Source organism: Triplophysa dalaica, chromosome 1 (genome assembly GCF_015846415.1).
Source record: "Triplophysa dalaica isolate WHDGS20190420 chromosome 1, ASM1584641v1, whole genome shotgun sequence".
NCBI lineage: Eukaryota > Metazoa > Chordata > Actinopteri > Cypriniformes > Nemacheilidae > Triplophysa > Triplophysa dalaica.
This window is the reverse complement of record NC_079542.1, coordinates 32,725,237-32,744,440: the sequence shown is the minus strand read 5'-3', so window position 1 is coordinate 32,744,440 and position 19,204 is coordinate 32,725,237. Positions and strand designations below refer to the sequence as shown.

The 19,204-nt window shown below is 44.3% G+C and overlaps 1 protein-coding gene across 1 annotated transcript in view; it reads right to left on the bottom strand.

Annotated features, from left to right (window-relative positions):
* Positions 1-218: 218 nt before the first annotated feature.
* efl1 (elongation factor like GTPase 1) overlaps positions 219-19,204 on the bottom strand; it is an 82,991-nt gene continuing 64,005 nt past the window's right edge. The window contains 2 exon segments of the mRNA XM_056735320.1: positions 219-655; positions 11,423-11,607. Coding sequence (XP_056591298.1) covers positions 467-655; positions 11,423-11,607 — 374 coding nt within the window. The 3' untranslated portion in view covers positions 219-466.

Here is a 19,204-nt window from a genome sequence, read left to right as displayed (position 1 = left end):
TTATGCACGGCAGACCCCGCTGGACCCCGGCACACCATTCCAACTGCGTAAGGAGATACGACTCAATTCCAAAACGTGTATATTTTTTGGGAGGGTTTCACCGTTTTATATAAACGGAGGAATGTTTTTTTTAAAACTATGTAATGGAAAAAACAACAATCTGAGGTCATTTTAGGTGAGCACTCAACAAAACAAATGTCAGCAAATATCAGAAATTATATTCTTTCAATCGTGTCCGAATTCACAAAAATGCCTCACAAAACTGTGCAAACAGCTGCCGTATTTATTACTGTATTTACAGATTTCAAAATGACAGTTTACACATAATTACAATTGATCAGACATTTTGGGCATTGTTTTTCAGCCAATTTTCTTCCAATTGAAAATACACAAGTACACAAGATCCCTTATAAACGAAATCTCAGTGTGTGATGACGTTCGTGTGTTATGAAAATGTTTGTGTGGTTTATTTGTTTTTGCTTAGAGTTCGTTGTTTTTCCGCATGTTCTACGATCTTCTCCTCCACGTACAGGCCCTTGCGTCTCCGAACAGCATTCATGTATTTCAGAGCCTGATTGGAGGAATCTGCTTTTTCTCCAAAGTGTAAATACTCCTCCTCTGTAGTGGGCACCCAGGACGGATCACTAGAGATCACCTACAACACACACACATACACGACAGTGAATAAAACCTGTGCTGTGAGTAAAGAGTGTTTAGGTAACTTACAAGGGTCTTAAATTACACTTTAAATTATGCATTTCAAATTTTTGTATTCAAAGACACTTCAAATATACAGGACAAGTCAATCAAGTTGTTGAAAGCAATGCGTGGCTTTGAGAAGGTGGTAATCATCCACTCCCATTGTAAGTAGAAAACCCAAAACAACAATCTGTGTTTTGGTTCAGAAAAACAAACAAGAACCAATAAAAAAAAAGAAACAACAGGCATTTCTGATGCATGTCTATTTAAATTTGACGTAGTTGTCACCAATTCAGTCACCTTCCTGTTTAGAAACCGAGAACTCATTTCAAGACGGTTATTTTCTTATATTTGGTATCGTTAATATACATTTTATGAAAAATACTTCTTGCGAAATATCATCCGATTACATATCTACAGATAGTTATTGTCAGTAAGTTCAACAAGTATTTTACGAGGTGAATACTTCATATGAATTCGTACAATCTTATTTGTATGTTTTTGTACGATATGCTTTCGAGCAAGTGATAGTTAGGTGAGGGGCTCCCGAACAACAACATAACTTGCTGGTTAACCGCCATAATATGATGCATCGTTGGGGAAATGCATTCTCTACATTTCATAATTTCTCATGTCTCTACTGTCTGTATTAATATGTATTTACTGTAAAGCTTCTTTATAACGATGCAAAATAGTAAAAAGCAAATGAAAATAAATATATTAATAGATTCAAATTGGATGATATTGATTGTTATAAAATGTAACCTCTTGTCCTGGATGCTGACTGGTCAATACGATCCCCAACATCGCCGCTACGAACTGGCTATCCAGGCTAAGGTTGATGTAATGTAGAAGACACTGTAAAGTGTTTCTGATTGTACAACAGTTTAATTTTACTTCCCTTTTAAGATCTGAATTCAATCACAACTAACAGCGATTCTATGTGGTTAGTAGTAAACTGTGATCAGTGAGCCAGCTGCATCAATAGAGCTGATGCCCCATCTTAATTTCTTTGTCTCTCTCATTATAAAAAGTATAATAGAGGATCCAGAGCTGGACAGACGCTAGAAGAGAAACACATAATGGTCATTATAAGAGGCACAGTGAGGCCGTGTACCAGCACAAATACACACATAGAGCTGGGAGCAGGTGCTTAATGCATGTCGCAATCCCTGCAGTAACACGCACACGCGCTTCAACACAACACGACCTCAAGCTCACACAATAGACTGAACGGTACAATTACTGTAAGAGTCCCTGCACCTGGCCCCGGAGAGGCCCCGGAGAGGTCCCAAGCCGCCCGGCTCTCTTACCTCCAGACAGATGGCGGGGGCCAGTAACGGTCGGATTTACACCCGTACAGACCCCAGTCATCCACTGGTGAACGCAAACAGAGTCGATCCGCAGTTACAAAAGACCGAAATGTAACCGATGGAAATCTGCTATTTGATTTTCAACAGCATTAAGCAAAGAGCTCGCTGTCTGATCTTTCTTTTAGTATTTGCATTTTGATAGTCTGATGCCATTGTTCTCTCTCTTTTTGAACCTGACAGCTTTTTTCACATCTGAGAAAGCTTTTGTGTCATCTGTGGACGCATTCGAGCATGAACCAACAAGTGACGGGGCATTTTCATATGGACACAAACATAGACACACAATTTGCATTCTTGCTGTCTCCTACCTAAAATGACAGCTGCTTTAAAAGAGGGGGTTTAAACAAACAGTTATTTGTCGGAACTAAGTGATTGTGGCTTGGACGTGCCCTATGATGCAACAAATTCAAGAAACTTGTACATATGGACAAATGAGAAGCAAACTTCATTATAAAGTTATACTATTTATTTATATTTTATTGCTATTTTACCAAATTTGTTTCTATTTACTATCAGACTTCTATAAGCGATGGTCTCTAAATAGGAACAACACAACACTATAAACACAACTTGTGGAAAATACTGTGTGAATGGTGCATTGACAGAAACATAAATCAAGCCTAAAGATTAATTTTATACACAAATTTCTCACATGAACCTCAAACTGATTTTCGTCGCTATTCTAACGAAACCTCAGATGTCCAAATTCGCCCTTTTCAGGGAATGTGTTAAACACTGTACGTGTTGAAATGATGAAATACTATGTTGTCAAAGTTAACAAGCTCCTTATACTACTTTTTATTGATTAAATATTCGCAAATACCAGTGACAAACCAAAAGGGTGACGTATAATAATAAAAAAAATATTAGAAAACCGCAGTGTTTAAATCCCTGACAGCCAGTGGCGTAGCGTCTGGGTATGCAGGTGCATATGGGCTCGGGGGATTGGGGGACCGCATCCAAGTTTTATTCATGGCCGTTTAAAACTGTAGAAAAGGACTAGATGACTGATCTCAGATCTGGTCTACCCATGGGCGGATGTGAGTGGGTCCTCCTCCAGAAACATAAAGTGTAAAAATGACGCCACTTTGCCAGCAGCTTCAATGGCGTAGTGAGTAAGAAGTTTGACAAGTTTTAACGCTACATATGTTGCAAGATCGATTCCGCCCTTGACCGAACTTCATTTTCACATCACAAATCAGATCTTAAAAGCATTTATATTAAACACAATGAAGAAATGATTTGAAAATGGTGTTTAATATTAAAGTTCAAGGTAAGGTTAGGAGTAGCAGAGAGGATTTTATTGTCTCAATTAGTTGGCATCTATTTAATACATGGATAATCCATTTTATACATATAGTCATTTACACTATTATTATTGTATAATGTACAACATTACTTTGTTTACCTTGCTGTGTCAAAACGGAATGAAGTTATATAGACTCTGAATGAGCTCATCAAATCGGATTGAGGTGGCCAAACATATAAAGGAAGGTGAGGATTAGTCATCAAATGAAAGAAGGCGGGATTTGCCGTATTGACCGAACGTTAGAGGTTAGAAGAGTGAAAGAACCAGAGTGATGTAAGTAGCTAAATGTTTAATGTTGGACAACTGTATTATCATATAAATGTTAGGGCCGTTCACATGTCGGGTGTAAAAACGCATTCAAAACGCTGGCTCTGTTACTTTTTCACTCTTTCTGGCACTTGGAAGTTTGCGCTCCCTTTGGGTCTGCCGTCACTATTTGAGGGCAATATACACGTGTCAAGATTTAAATGACAAACCTGAATAAACAACTAGTGTCCAATAGCTAATGCGCAAAGTAGTCGCGAACAGATGGAGGGGCTTAGCATGTCGCCAAGCTTACATTGTAATGCTGTAATAACCATACACAAACATACATCTAATTAATCACACTTTTTACCAAATATTTGTACATCCTCAGAATATTTATCACTTTTCCGTATCAAACTATATTGTCATGATACAATCCAGCCTGATCTAATTTTATATAAGTAGGTATCCTGTACATTACGTTAACAATTACAAAACGTACATTTTTATAGTTGCTCAAACGTTAAATTTGGACGTATTTTTAGCTAAAAAACGTAGAATATATACAAAGCTTGTATCTCATTAAGATATTTGTATCTGAACAATTCAATAATTGTATCGATAAGCAATATATATTTTTGGTTGTAACATGTCGTAACGCATCTTGATGGCGCCAGCAGCAACTTTTGAATTTTGAAACGAGCGCTTCAGCGCTGGTGTTACTGCTTTCAGTGGCTGCTCAGGATGGAGTTGAAGATCGCCAAATAAAGGCTTGGATTTGGTTCTGTTCATAGCAGACCAACAGATTTTGAAGATATGGATTACATTTGACAAATCAAATGTTTTCCTTTTATAATTATTTTGCGTTTTGGTGAATTATATGGTTCTACTGTCAGTCACAGCATGTTGGAGAAAACGCCTTTGTGTTCCATGGCAAACAAAGCATGGTACTTGATATGTATTGTAATGATTAAACGATTGCAGAAATCGTATTCATTTCAATAGTTTTATTCATTTCAATAGTTTAAAGTTTTGTTTCTTCTAAACGAGTTGGCAGCAGAAATCACACAAAACGGAAATCATTTCATAATGAGTAAACTGTAAATGCAATTGAAAACATAATGCCATTGATAGACCTATGACAAATAAATACAATATAATAAAATAAATGTTAATGCAGCGATTACGATGAGCAAAGGCTCAATTTGTAAGTCTGTAAAGTTGTTCATATGTAAATAATTAACGCCTTATGTGTCGTCAATACATCAGTATTGTGCGTTTAGAAGCTGTAAATATATCAGTTTTCATATTGTTTGTACAAACGTAAGTAAATATACGTTTTGTATATCCACATTTTACGCAAAATACATGAGAGTTCTCATGTGATCCCGTTGTGCTATCAATGCAATACACTATTAACTCCTTCGCCGCCAGCCTTTAAAAAAAAGTTGCCCGCGATTTTTAACATTTTCACCCAAATTAATAGCTCACAGTAAATTTTCTGTAAAGAATATATGGACAAACAATATGCAAATGAAAGAATAGAGTCTCAGCTTTTACACAAAAGAAACCGTATTCTTCTATCTTCTTTTGTTCGTTTTTTATCACTCCATAGATGTGGGTAGATTTCTTCAAAAATGCATCATTTTGATTAAACAGCTGAGAAAATTAAAATTTCTTTGTCAAAGATTCCGCCCAGATTCCACTCAGAACAATCATTAAAAACCGCTAAAACATATACGTTCTAGGTTTTGGGATTCTGTTCTTTTTCCCAAAGGTGTGTAATAGTGCCACCTGCTGTATAACAGTACAAACACTGATAGCCGTAAAAACTCGTCTTCGGCTGGGAACCGTTTTTTTTAAAATGACGAGATAACTCGTCAATGGCGGTGAATGAGTTAAGACAGAACATTTTTGTTGGCACCTTTAGGTTTTGAATAAACCGCATTACAATTTCTAACCTGTCCTGTGAAGGATACGTGTGATGTATCAGAATTTAGCCAAAACATCTTGGTATAGACTTTGTCCCTAGAGCCTTAACAATGTCTTAAAGGAGACATCAGATGAAAACCCCACTTTTTCTGTGTTTAAGTGCTATAATCGGGTCCCCGGTGCATCTAGCAACCCAGAAAACGTGAAAAATAAGAACCGAGTAAGTTTGTTTTGGTGTGTCTTTCCCTGCAAGCATGTGAGAAATCGAGCCGTCCAGATTTCGCTCCGGTTGTGATGTCTACAGCGGATTTTCTTATAATGTTACCGCCCCTTATTCTACATGGTTCCACGCACCGCGCTCCACCATTGTTGTTATCACAAGCGACAGCGGTGTACTTGACGCCATGGCTAAAGTTCGTGGACAACATGCAATGAGTCCAAACCTTGGAAGAGGTTTGGAATTATTTTATTTTTAGTGGAAATCTATCAGAAACCATAAGGTTTTTCCATGGATTTTCGGCAAGCATCAACGCACAATGTGAGGACTGCTTGCTGTGACAGATTTTTTAGTATCCGGACGAATGATTTGAGACGATTAAAACGAAACTAACCAGAGAGGAGTTCAGGAAACATAATTTAGCTAAACCATTGCCATGGCTGTACAACATATGTGCTGTGTTGACACGCCAAACGGAAGGGGCGTGGGGTTCGCTGTAACCCATTATGCAGAGACATGCACTGAAACGGATTGCTGTGAGCAGAGCAGTTTTTGACGAGGAAAGAAGGGTTTTGTTTACACAGCCATTGAGTGTTTTTAAGCAAAATATGTTCCAGACATTTCATGAAAAGCCCAATTTTTAATCCTGATGTGTGGGGGAAACCCCGAGGACAAACGCACAAGAACTCTGTTGATTGTCACATGGAACAAAACATTACCCTCTTAGGAAGCCAGCTGACAGAAGCATAACAACCGTAGTTATCACTTCAACAAACACTTTTCTTTATTCCGTCAATTTTATGTCAAAAGCATTACAAACACTATCATCACAATTACGAATAATTTCAATAAAAACCAGGTTATTTGCAATTGACGGCAGTGGTAGGAGTCCGATTGTGCGGATGCTTCCAGTAGAGCCAGTAGACTCTTTCGGGGAGGTAATGTCAGAAACTATTTTTACAAAACAGTATTACAATTCTTTTTAATTACTGTGAAGACATAAATACAACAATATTTGAGTTGCAATAAAGTTATGTCTAGTTTCCTATAGCTTTCCTGTATCTCAGTGGTAAGAGCATTGCGTTAACAACGCAAGGTTGTGGGTTCAAACCCAGGGGATTGCAAATACCTATGTAAAATGTATAGGATAAAGCAATGTAAGTCGCTTTGGATAAAAGCGTCTGCCAAATGCCTAAATGTAGTTCTGGGCCACCTTAAAGGCTTTAGACGACGCTACTTGACAATTTCTTAATGATGAATATTTTTTAATTACATAAAAGGTTATTTGTATAAAAAAAATTTTATTGAACACAAATATAATAAACAATGCTTACAGTGAAATAATAAATAACTTATTCTGAAAGTTGCGAGATTTCCTGTGTTCACAGTCAGGACTCAATCTGTTCGTATGTGGTGTGCTTTCTTTGTCACATCATGGCACACCACACATTATAAGAGCAAATGATTCAATCTAGGATCTTACACCTCATGTTTGTGGTCCCACACCGTTTAAACTCTTATAAGATTTAAAATAATATTTTGGTGTGGGCCCAGCATAAGCGGATAGTCAACAGATAAATCCTGTACTGTTTATCATCATTACAATATCTACACAATCTGATCTTATTAATTCATAAACAACACAGTTTGCCCATGGAAATGACACAGAAGTAAAGTTCAGGTTACGACTGACTGACACACAAACACAATTTGATTATGTTGACCTGGAATGTGAGTCTGCTTGCTCATGGCCGGCACTGATTACAGTGTGTGTGTGCGTGTGTGTGTAAAGTCAGGGTTAGACGCTTGTCAGACAGACTGAGGGCGGACACACAGTCCTGGCATATGTGTCTAATGGGCTCTCGACACAGTAGGGAATGAAAACACACATACACACACTGAATGGAAGTACTGCTGTCAAAGCTCGACATCTGCCCACACACACACACACACACACAAGTGTATGCATGCAGGCTGTCAGCATGTAGGTTCTGTGAGATACAGCGAGAAGCAGCCGAGATCTCACAGTGATGGTGCATTTGTCCTGCGTTTGACACCTCTGCCATGACAGACAGACAGAGAGAGAGCGACAGGTGAGAGGATATCTGGACTGACTTTATAAGACTCATGTCAGTTATAATACCTCCTGGCTTCATTTTCAGATGAATCAGCGCTGAAATGGATCCATATGATGTTTTAAGCAGGCAGACACATGTGGAAGTACAAAAGCTGTAAAGCACAAACCTGTATGATTGCTAAGAAACAGCTCGTTCATGAGTGAGATGATGTTGTGATTTTGTGTTGTTGTAAACCGGTAAGACTGTCTTTCTTCTTCACAACACAAAAGAAGATAGTTTGAAGAACGTTGAAAACTATACAGCATCGATCCCCCACTGACTGTTCTCATTATAACTTCTTTTGTGTTCCACTGAAGAAAGAGTCACATACAGATTTTGTAAAACATGAGGGTGTGAGGGTGAAACAAAGATGAAATAATGTTTATCTCGGTGATCGATCCCATTAAGAAGACCTAGATAAAAAAAGGGGCAACACACACACGCACGCACGCGCGCACACACACACACACACACACACACAGTGTTGTGTATTGCTACAGTGTCTTTCCTCTTCACACACTGGCCACATTTGAAAAATAATTGAAAACCCAAAATCCAGCAAGGCAAGGTTTGAATTAAACATGGAATTGAATTACCCAGTTCCAGTACGGCAAACACGGTATGGAAGAAAAAGGACTGTTGGATGATTTCAGTGTGTGAGTGCGTGTGTGTGTACACAACTACAATAACTACAATGAACCTCATGTGAGACACTATTAACTTCTGCTTAAACGGATATGAAACACTCACATTCATACTGCACGTAGAGAAATGTGGTAAATGTCATGATAAAGTGAAACCTGACTGAAGTCTGAATGTTATTAATGGTTTGTGTCTCCAAAAAGCAAACGTATGTTTCTGGCAAATGGAGGAATATTGAAAAGTTAAGTTCAACGCCCGATATACGACACAAACAAAGATGTTAAATTGGGACTTTGAATACTGAAACATTTGACCTGATTTAAGCTAAAATACGTTTTTCAGCGGTGACTTTGGAAGTAAGTGTCCAACGTTTATGCTTAAAGGAACAGTTCAACCAGAAATGAAAATTCTGTCATGAATTAATCACTCTCTGGTTGTTCCAAATCTGTATACATTTCATTGTTCTGTTGAACACAGAGAAAGATATTTGAACGAATGCTTGAAAGGGAAACAGTTCTTGGACCCCATTGACTACCATAGTAGGAAAAATGACAATGTTAGACAAAAGTGCCCAACAGCTGTTTGCTGTCTTACATTCTTCAAAATATCTTCTTTTGTGTTCAACAGAACCAAAAAAAATATGAAGTCATCTTTCCTACTATGGGAGTCAATGGGGTCCAAGAACTGTTTGGATAAGCATTCTTCCAAATATATTTCTCTGTGTCTAATCGGAACAAAAGAAATTTGGAACAACTGGAATGATGACAGAATTTATATTTAGGGGTGAACTAACAATTTTTTACTACTAAACATACACTTATAACCAAATGGATAAATAACGTGCCATAGAGTGTTGTGTGTTCTATCCGGATTAATTTGACCAATCACCTTGGCTGACAGCACAGCCATATGGCTGCAGAGCATCACCCGCTCGTCCAGCTTTGGTGCAAAGAGAGAGAGGTGAGGGAGAGAGAGAGTAAGATCGAGAGGTGAGGGAGAGAGAGAGTAAGAGGTGAGGGAGAGAGAGAGTAAGAGAGAGAGGTGAGGGAGAGAGAGAGAGTAAGAGAGAGAGGTGAGGGAGAGAGAGAGTAAGAGGTGAGGGAGAGAGAGATAGAGGTGAGGGAGAGATAGGTGAGGGAGAGAGAGAGAGGTAAGGGACAGAGAGAGAGGTGAGGGAGAGAGAGAGAGAGGTAAGGGAGAGAGAGAGAGGTAAGGGACAGAGAGAGAGGTGAGGGAGAGAGAGAGAGGTAAGGGAGAGAGAGAGAGGTGAGGTAGAGAGAGAGAGGTGAGGGAGAGAGAGAGTAAGAGAGAGAGGTGAGGGAGAGAGGTGAGGTAGAGAGAGAGAGAGGTGAGGGAGAGAGAGAGAGGTAAGGGACAGAGAGAGAGGTGAGGGAGAGAGAGAGTAAGAGAGAGAGGTGAGGGAGAGAGAGAGTAAGAGGTGAGGGAGAGAGAGAGTAAGAGAGAGAGGTGAGGGAGAGAGAGAGTAAGAGGTGAGGGAGAGAGAGAGAGGTGAGGGAGAGAGAGGTGAGGGAGAGAGAGAGAGGTAAGGGACAGAGAGAGAAGTGAGGGAGAGAGAGAGAGGTAAGGGACAGAGAGAGAGGTGAGGGAGAGAGAGAGGTGAGGGACAGAGAGAGAGGTGAGGTACAGACATGTTTAAGTTTGTGTTTATGTCCTTGCAGCCAGCAGTCGACTGTGAGGTGGCTGCGGCCTTTTACTTCGTGTTATTGTTTGATTATTCTGTATGTTAAATGTTTGCCGGTTCCCCCCTTCTCCCCCATTGACTCCCATGTTAGGGAAAATAAATACTACAGTAGTCAATGGGGGATGAGATCTGTTTGGTTACTGACATTCTTCCAAATATCTTCCTCTGTGTTTAGCACAACAAAGACATTTATACAGGTTTGAAATGACAAGAGGGTGAGTAAATGATTTTTGGGTGACGTATCCCTTTAAGATTTAGCCCTTTTTCAACTTAACGTGCAAAGACTTTAAATGAAAGCATGGCTCTTGCAAACAATATGTGTCCATGGCTTATGACTGAGTATCCTGTAATAGCGTGTGGGCTTTTTCAGTTCACATCATCATTATATTCATTCACGGGTGGTTTGACTCTCTCAAGATAAACACACATTTGCTAGATAAGCGTAATCGACATGATCAATGTGATCTAATAGACCGGCTCACTCTTATAGATCTCTGTGTGTTTTCAGTCGAGTATGATCAGGTTATCAGGTTCCTGTATAAAGTTCAATATATTTGCGGTTTACGTTCAGACAAAAAACCCCTGAGGTCAGAGGAGGATACTGACTGACAGAGAGAGAGAGAGAGAGAGACACCTAAGCACATGTGTTCACAGCAGGACGAAGACGATACTGAATCACTCGAAAACACATCACTATGGGGTTTCCTTCTCCTTCACCATGTAGTGTACGCATGTTCTCTAGAAAGACTCCTGTTCATCTTATTCATACTTTAGATAATTACTTGATTATTTTATTGACTCATTCATATCTGAAATCACTCATTTACGCTTGTCATACTTTTGTTTAAAAATCTGTTCATTCATTCAGTTATTAAGTCTCTCCTTACTTCATTAATTTACTAACTTGTTAAGTGATTCGCTAGTTCATTTGTGCATTCACGTTCACATCATTGAGCCTTATTTTTTGCTTGATCATTCATCCATCCACTCATTTGTTCATTCATTCATTAATTAATTTGCTCATCCATTAATTAATTCATTAATGTATTAATTCGCTCATTACTTAAGTAATTCCTTCATTAATTCGCTCATTCCATCATTCACTCATTCATAAATTCATTTGTTCACTCACTCATTCAGCCTTATTTTTTGCTTGTTCCTTCGTTCATTTGTTTATTCCCTCACCTCCCAGTGGCTGAACACTAGCTGTGGACTGGCCAGGCCGCTGGTCCTCTTTCTGATCTCCTCAGCGAATCCGAAGCTCTCGGCAACAGGAAGTACAGCTTTAATGATGAACATGTCCGTCCCTTCCTTCATCTCCTCATGCAGGACTCGTCCTTCACGTTTAGATAAAACCGCATACATCCGACCTACAAGACAAAGACGCGTTTATAAACACTTTCCATAACTGGACAGTTGACTACACAATCTACTGGTACTTAAAATAGAAAATACTACAGAGACATGTTTTGCCCTCACATTGCCTTTATATATCTGGGGCAAATCATTGTCACATTTCATGTCAGTTTTCCATGAGCGCTGATTAATTTCTGTCACCTGTGTGCCATGCTAAACTAATACATGTAGCAATGATCCTCAATTGGGGGCCTGCGGGCCGGATCCGGACCTTTGCTTCGTTACATCCGGACCACGAGACATAGCCTTATAAACCACTTAAAACATTTGACTGTTTTAGTTGTTTAAATTGAGCCATGCGTCTACACAATGGAGAATCACATCAAACGCGCTCTCAGGAACATTTATATAATTTTCGACCAGATTTGTGATATTTTATGAACCATAACGTTTTTATTAGTGGTGGGCATAGATTAATTTTTTTAATCTAGATTAATCTAGATTAATTCCAAGATTAATCTAGATTAATCTAGATTAAAATGGCTCATTTGAATTCTGCCGAAGGCATTCAGAATATGTGTGCTACCCAAATAATGACTAAAAGTAAGTCTTTGAGAACGGGTGTCTAAAGCCAGGTGGCGCATTAGACCAGGGGCTCATCTCCTGTTTCCAAAATGCATCACAAACTGCTTGAGAAAGCTGTTCTACTATGATAATTGGTGATGAAAATTAAATTATGTTCAATAAAATGAATTTGTGACTCCTGAGATAGGCGCAGGCTCCCCGTGACCCGAGGTAGTTCGGATAAGCGGTAGAAAATGGATGGATGGAAAATGAACTTGTGTTTACTTCCGCATTAACTAAGGGATTCTTTGCGTTTAGGTGGTACTTGAGACTGGAAGAGCTCCTACAGTACATTTACATTTAGTCATTTAGCATACGCTTTTATCCAAAGCGACTTACAAAGAGTGAGGGAGCAACAAGCGATATGTCATACAGGAGCCATAATACATTAGATCTCAATACAAAGTTACTGATTTTAACTAAAGCTAGACCACTACCTGTTGAGAGAAAGTGTTTTTTTAAACCAATTCCGCATTGCACAAGGTGCAAACAACCTTAGTCTTGTCGATGTTTCCATTGGGAAGCTTTTTTAAATGTATATTCCCTGAAGCAAACCCGGCGGCTTCATAGCTGCATCCATGTTAGCACGTCACGTTTGATACGGTAATTTCACAGTAACGTTATGTTGTGTTCAGACCAAACGCGAATGGCGTGTCAAGCGCGAGTGATTTATATGTTAATGCAAAGAGCCAATAGACCTACTTGCTGCGCGAATCGCGCGAATGAAGCCCTGGTTATGAGATGATGAGGCGGCTTCTGCTTCCGCTTCCGCGAATGACGCGAATCACGCGAGTTGAAAAATCTCGTTCTCGCTCCGTACAGTGCAGTTAAGCTGGTATACATCCGCGCTAAAATATCAAGGTGAAAGTCATCATAGCTTGCGTAGTATAGACCCAGCTCCCAACCCAACTTTGAGAATAGATTAACGGCGACAATTTTTTTAACGCGCGATAATAGTCTCACTGCGTTAACGGCGTTAACGCCGTTAACGGCCCACCACTAATTTTTATCTACATTAAGCATTAGCATTATTGATCAGCATGTAAACATGTGTGACCCTTTGAAATCCCAGGCTAAAGACTCATAATCTAATTGATTATTGATAATCAAAGATTAATTTCAAGCATTAATTTCACTAAGATTTCAATTTTTAAAATTGCATTATCCAGTCAATATAGAAGATATTGTTGTTATATTTTCAACGAGTATTTTGTAGGATGATTTTATGAAGGACTTTTGCTGGGTTTTCAGAAGAAGGGTCACATGAACAATGTTGTAAATGGGAAATAATTTAAAGATAGAAGTAGTTCTGGTATGAATGGCATGGAAAGGCTAATTTAGTTAGTAATTTTTTTACTTTTAACTGTTTTTGATTATGATGAGAGCTTTTTTTAAATGTTTCACTACATTTGCTGTTTGTATGTTGTCAGTAGCTGACAAATACAAATATGGATTATCAGACTATTATTAAGAGGGCATTTCCCTTAAGCCACATAGCCTACAATACATACAAACTGTGGATATCAAAATATAAAAGAAATGTATCATATCTTTTACATATACACTCACCTAAAGGATTATTAGGAACACCTGTTCAATTTCTCATTAATGCAATTATGGTGGTGGTGTAATGGTGTGGGGGATTTTCCCTTTCTGTCGGTCTCTCGACGTTGTGTCGAGAACGACAGATGGGGTTCGCCCTTGAGAACCAATCAACTCTGACTACTATAGAAAAGGCCAATGAAATTTGGCGAATGCAATTTGCATGCCGGGCTCCGCCCCCGGAAATCCGGTATAAAAGGAGGCCGGCGTGCAGCACGCTGGTGCTACGACGTGTTACAGCGGATCGTCCCTTCCTGCAGCGACCTTCCCCTGGGCGTCTCGGCGGTTCCGGAGGTGTTAGAGATTTTTTTCTAAAAGTCCTTTTCAGGACTGACTGAGCATTCTCCAGCGCGGCATGTCCCGCTGTTCTCTTGGGTGCGGCACCCTCATCGAGGAGGGGGATGGACACGATCGCTGCATTAGGTGTCTGGGCGTCCAGCATACTGAAGCAGCGTTCGTTGACACATCTGCCTGCACTGCGGGCAGATTGTCATTCAGAAGTTGCGGTCACGGGTGGCTGTCTTCCTACGGGAACCAGCCACCATTTCGTCTGCTACCTGGGCTGTGACATCTGTGGCTACGGCCCCGATGACCACCCATGTTAGCAGCGTTAGTGATATAGGGAACTCTGCGAACGTAAACCCGCCAGCCAAGTGCTCACGGGCCGATCGCACCCCGATTCGCTCTTCTGAATGTTCCCCAACCGGCGGTGGCATACCGTCCGGATCCTCACGCACACACTCGGAAACGATGTGTGACGTAGATGAGATGTCGCTCGCAGCATCGGAGGGAGACTGGCATCCGACTCTGCCGAATCCAAACTCCACCCCCAGCGGTCGAGTTCAGGAGGAAGCAGAAGTGATGTCATCCGTGCTAACCCGGGGATACGTGGTTCCCGAGGTCGGTGCGCAGTGCAAACCGCGCCCACCCCGGGTGCCATGTTTTTCCCGGAGGTGCATGAGGAGCTGTGTAAAACTTGGAACGCTCCAATCACGGACCGTTCCAGTGAAACCAGCTCTGGCTCCCTTACTTCCCTCGATGGTGAGGCAGCCAAGCACTGCGTCGAGATCCCCCGGGTGGAACGTCCGCCTGCGGTGCACCTGTGCCGCGGACGGCTACCACCTGGGGGGGATCGACCACTCCTACCGTCCAAAGCACGTAAGACTTCGGCATCACTGGTGTCGAAAGCTTGCGATGTTGCGGGCCAGGCTGCCTCCTCTCTCTATGCCTTGGCCATCCTGCAGGTCCGCCAGGCCAGGGCGTTGAGAGGGCTCCACGAGGGTAAGGCCGACCCGGGTATAATGCAGGATCTCCGTGCCACCGCTGACAGCGCTCTACGGGCGACTAAGGCGGCGGCACGGGCCCTGGGTCGGACGATGTCCACGGTAGTGGTCCAGGAGAGACACCCCCGGCTATACCTTGTGCAGAAGAGTGACAGCAAGGCAGTCCGCTTTCTTGATGCACTCATCTCGCAGGGTGGGTTGTTTGTAACACCGTCGAGGACTGCGCTCAGCAGTTTTTTGACGGCGAAGCAGACAGTGGCAATTAACCACATTTTTTTCACGCCGCGACTCTGCCGCCTACAGGCCTCCGAGATCTCACGTGACGTCTGCTTCCCTGCAACCCAGGACCCTTTCGACATCGGCTCCGGTTCCTGTGCCCCCACAGGCGGCACCCCGGAAGCAGAGGTCGAGGGGGAAACCTCCACCCCGTCAGCAACCTCCTCGCGAGAAGGGACACTGACGGGAAGACCCCAGGGAGAACAACATCGGGCCCGAACCTTCACAGCCACGGCTCTGATCGGTCGGTACGGGACGACTCCTGCCTCGTCACCAAAGCCGGGCCCTTGTTAGGGCTTGGCGCCCACTTACTCACTGAGTTTTCTGTTCTCCCCGGGTTTACTTGCAGCCGATCGCACACTCCACTGGACTGTGCTCGGCGAACCGACCTCACACCCTGGCGAGGCGTGAGGTCGTACACATACGACAGCTGTCACCACTCTCAAACCGACAGTGCGTGCCGTTGTCCCGCCAGGCAGGTAAGTAGGCGGAGCAAACCTTCCCTCCGGGGACTCCCCACGACATGGTTAGCTCCGCCAGCCGACGAACCACCCCCCGTCGGAATGATGAAGCAGACCGTCCCCTTGGTCACCCTGTCACAGTCCCTGGGAGCTCGAGAGCTGCCCACACTGTCTCGCTGGCTAATGAGGGCGGTCCGTCTTGGTTACTCGATCCAGTTCGCCAGAGACTCACCCAAGTTTCGGGGCATCATCTCTCCCTCTGTCAGAGGCAGGGACGCCTCCGTACTTCGGGTAGAGGTCACCACCCTTCTGGCAAAACAGGCATCGAGTTCGTCCCTCAAAACCAAGATGTTCAGTGGGTCACCACCCGCACTTCATCGTTCCCAAGAAAGACGGCGGGTTGCCCCCAAAGGCTGCGTACCCTGAACAGAGCACCTTCACAAGCTGCCATTCAGGGTGCTCACACAGAGGCGCGTCCTGACATCTATGAGGTGTCAGGATTGGTTCGTGGCAATCGACCTGAAGGACGCTTACTTTCATGTCTCGATCCTCCTCGACACCGGCCGTTCCCACGGTTCGCGTGCGAGAGGCGGGCATATCAGTACAGAGTCCTCCCTTTCGGTCTGTCCCTGACCGCCCTTTCTCCCTGAGAGGAGGAAGGCGAGCGGGTACTAAACTATCTCAGCGACTGGCCTATCTTGGCACACTCGCGAGATCTGTTATGTACACAAAGGGACCTGGTGCTCCGGCACCTAGGTCGATTGGGACTCCAGGTCAACCAAGAGAGGGGCAAGCTCTCCCCAGTGCAGAGCATCCTCTTTCTCGGTATGGAACTCAACTCTGTCACCATGTCGGCGCACCTGTCCGCAGTTGTGCCCAACCAGTGTTGAACTGTCTGAAATGAACATTTTAAACAATTCAGAGGCTCCTGGGACACATGGCGTCCTCGCGGGTTAATACCCCTCGAGTTGATGCACATGACACCGCTCCAACACTGGTTTCAGAGTCGAGATCCGAGGAGAGCGTGGCACACCGGCAGCAGGCGCATGGTGATGCCGCCCTGCTGCCGACGCACCATAACCCCTAGTCTTTATGACTTTTTCGACGGACTCAGGTCCCTCTGAGCAGGTTATGAGGCAGGTCGTGGTGACGACTGAAGTCTCCCTGCAGGGGTGCGGTGTAGTGTGCAACGGGCACGCAGGTGGGGTGTTGGACGAACCCCCGCCTGCGCTGGCATATCAATTGCCAAGAGTTGTGGGCTATGCTACTTGCACTGAGCAGGCTACGGCCTCTCGTGCGAGACATGCACGTGCAGTTCCGAGGACAGCACTATAGCTGTAGCGAATACAGATCGTCAGGGTGGCGTTCGCACACAGCAGCTAAACACAACTTGCTCGACGCCTCCTCCGGTGGAGTCAACAGGTGACTCGTTCCCTGCAGGCCACACACCCCGGGCAAACTGAACTAGACAGCCGACGTGCTTTCTCGCCAGTTTATGCCTCGTGGAGAGTGGCGACTCCACCCCCGTGCAGTCCAGCTCATTTGGAGGCTGTTCGGGTAGGCCCAGGTAAAACCTGTTCACCTCCCGTAACACCACCATTTGCCCGCTTGATAGTCCCTGCCCTCGGCACGGATATCCTTGCGCACAGCTGGCCGCGGGATGGGCGGAAGCACACCTTCCCCCCCCCAGGAGCCTTCTTGTACAGACTCTGTGCAAGGTCAGGGAGCAGGAGCACCAAGTGTTATTGGTTACACCACACCGGTCTAACCGCACTTGGCCTCAGAGCCGATGCTCTGGACAGCGACTCCCCCTGAACCATTCCCCTGACAGAGGACCTGCTCTCTCAGGGGAAGGACACGTTCTGGCATCCCAGATCAGACCTCTGGAACACCCATGTCTGGTCTCTAGACGGGACGAGAAGATCCTAAGATGGCTACTCCCCCTATACGGCTGAGACCATCACCCAGGCTAGGGCCCCATCTACTAGGCGGTTACACGCCTCTAGACGGTGCCTCTTCTCGTCCTGGTGTCATTCTCAAAGAGAAAGACCCACTGAGGTGCTTGATCAGGATTGTGTTCCCCTTCTCACGAGACTGGAGACTAACATCTCCCTTCCACACTGAAAGTGTATGTAGTCGCTATTGCCACTCATCACGACTCAGTCGGTGGAAAGTTTCTAGGGCAACACGACCTGGTCACCAGGTTCCTAAGCAGCGAGAGGGCGGAATCCGCCTCATCTCCGCTCCATACCCTCTTGGGACCCTAAGTGGTCCTTGGGAGCCTCAGGGCCCCCCAAAGAGCCCCTCGGAGGTTCCGATCTTCCTCATAGAGTAAGACGGCCCTCCTGACGGCGCTCACTTCCTTCAAGAGGGTAGGGGACCACCGAGCATCCTCCGTGTCCCTGGATTGCCTTAAACTCGGCCCTGGAAACTCTCACGTTATCTTGAGACCCAGGCCCGGATGCGTGCCCAAGAAGTTCCCACTACTCCCTCCGGGGCCAAGTGGTGAACTTGCAGGCGCTCCCCATAGGGGAGGAAGACCCAACCCGATTAGTGTTGTGTCCAGTACGTACTGGACCGCACGCAGAGCTCTGAAGCTCTGACCAGCTCCGTGTCTGTTGGAGGACAGCAGAAGGGGAAGGCTGTCTCCAAACAGAGGCTGGCGCACTGGGTCGTGGACGCCGTTACGACGGCATTCCGATCTCAGAATCTCCCATGCCCATTGGCAGTGAGGGCTCACTCCACACGGAGTTTAGCCACCTCCTGGACACTGGCAGAAGCGCCTCTCTAGCAGACATCTGTAGAGCTGCGGGTTGGGCTATGCCCAAACACCTTCGCAAGGGTTAACAACCTTCGCGTAAACCCGGTGTCAGCCCACGTCCTGCGTGGCGACATGTAGGACTGGCATCCGGGGGGGCGTATGCCTGCGAAAGCACCTTTCCACCCTCTAACAGGTTGGGTCAGTGTGCTATTTACCTTTTCTTCTTACCCGAACACATCGCTATGAAACTGGTACCTCACCAGCCTCCCTTCTTACCCAGACACTGGTTAAGAATAGGCATTCCATCCATCACCAAACAAGCACCCCCTGGGGGCTGGCTGGGCAGAGCAGCCTTCCCCCTTAGGCCGGGATACCATGTGAGCTATCACAGATAGCTCTAACCGGACCTAGTGCTACCGGACGTCTGTAACACCCCCTCCGTGGGCTGTTCCGTCTGATGTATCCTCATGAGAATGGTTCCCACTCCTGGTAACCCATGAGCTTCCCCAGGTGGGCCTCCACCTCGCGGTTAACTACTCAGTCCGCACGTTCCATGCGTTCTCCTCCAAGGACGAGACCATACCTATATCCACCATATTCCTCC